At 39.9% G+C, this 1,416-nt stretch overlaps 1 protein-coding gene across 1 annotated transcript in view; it reads left to right on the top strand.

The window, feature by feature from the left end:
- Positions 1–308: 308 nt before the first annotated feature.
- Positions 309–1,416, top strand: part of LOC103523359 (ribosome production factor 2 homolog) — a gene marked incomplete at its 5' end in the record, with an annotated part of 10,522 nt that continues 9,414 nt past the window's right edge. Inside the window, one exon of the mRNA XM_008488413.1 lies at positions 309–467. Within this exon, the coding sequence (XP_008486635.1) occupies positions 309–467 (159 nt within the window). The remainder of the gene's footprint in view (positions 468–1,416) is intronic.

Genomic DNA, 1,416 nt, shown 5'->3' with positions numbered 1-1,416 from the left:
GGAGACCTTTATTCTCAACGGATAATGTTTGTCCTCAGAACAGTTGGCTGGCTTTCTCCTATCTTGTCCTCCTTTTTTTCAATTTTTGGACATTACTTAAGGCCTCGGTTGTTACAGAGTTCTCAGTTTCTACGTAGACAAAAAAAAAGAGAGTGTTTTAAGAAAGAGGGAGTCATCAAAAACAAATTACAAGAAACCTATTCCTCTGATGTTGTTACAGGGGCCTTAATGACCCAAAATCTCTGATCACTGAAATTAAGCAACGTCGAGCGTGGACAGTACTTGGATGGGTGACACCATAAAACATTCTTCTTTGTTTCAGGATTCTATTGAAGAAGTCGGGTTCTAGAACGCCTCGAGTGGAGTTGGAGGAGATTGGACCATCCGTAGATTTTGTCATGAGAAGAAACAAACTGGCTTCTGACGAACTGTTCAAACTAGCATGCAAGAAACCAAGAGCTCTCAAGGTAAGATTTCCTTTGAAAAGTTATGGTGCATTCAAACATAGTCGACCGCACGTCGATCGACGTTGATTCACATCGATTGACGGCCGTCGACTACATTTGTGTGGACACACCTTCATAGTACCTACTTACATTTTTCACTTATAGAAATGTGGTTGGAAGGGAGAGCTCTTTTTGGAAAATCCTGCTACACTAAATAAAGAGAGAAAAAAAATGCTGTTCATAAAGATCATTCTTTGGGTAGAGGGTAGTGTTGTGGGTTCGATCCCCGCCCTGGGGTGCAGGCGTGTCTAGACTGGAAAAGCAGGGAATTGTCAAGGAATTTCTCGCAAAAAATTGACAAAAATCCAAACAGAGTCAGGATTTTTTCAAAAGCCTAAAAAAAGATTTATCGGTCATAGAAAAGTATGCAACCTTGAAGGGGCAACTCTATTTTCTGCGGAAAGAAATTCTCGCCTGTGGCGCTCTATTTATAGAAATGTATTAGGGGAAATTTTCAAAGCCTAAAAAATGGAAAAAGAATTTTTGTCCAGTAAAAAGGTATGCGCAACCTGGAAGGGGTACTTAAATCTTTCTCGGTTAAATTGTTGCTGCGGCGCTGTATATTTTGTGTTCGTATAGAAGAAACGTAGTTGGGGGAATAAACCAATATCGTCAATATCGTCGGGTCTTTATTACGTTGTTAATGAATTTATGGCACATTCGTTCTCTTTTGGACAAAAATTTTGGATGCAAGATTCTAGGGAATCAGGGCTGTATGTCGTAAATTATTGGTGTAAAAATAAAGTGGCTGGAAAAAAAAGTGGTCGATATAGACTTTTTCCGAAATTTTTTCGGAGATTGGCATTCGTGTACAGAGCGCATCTTGCCGATGATTTCGTTGAACCCATTCATTCCTAGAACCGCCTTAGCACTGTATGGTACACCGATTGATTTTCTTCGGTGAAAAGGT

This window comes from Diaphorina citri, unplaced genomic scaffold (assembly GCF_000475195.1).
Source record: "Diaphorina citri unplaced genomic scaffold, Diaci psyllid genome assembly version 1.1 scaffold20505, whole genome shotgun sequence".
Classification (NCBI taxonomy): Eukaryota; Metazoa; Arthropoda; class Insecta; order Hemiptera; family Psyllidae; genus Diaphorina; species Diaphorina citri.
Note: the sequence above shows the minus strand (reverse complement) of the source record. Positions and strands in the feature narration are given on the sequence as shown.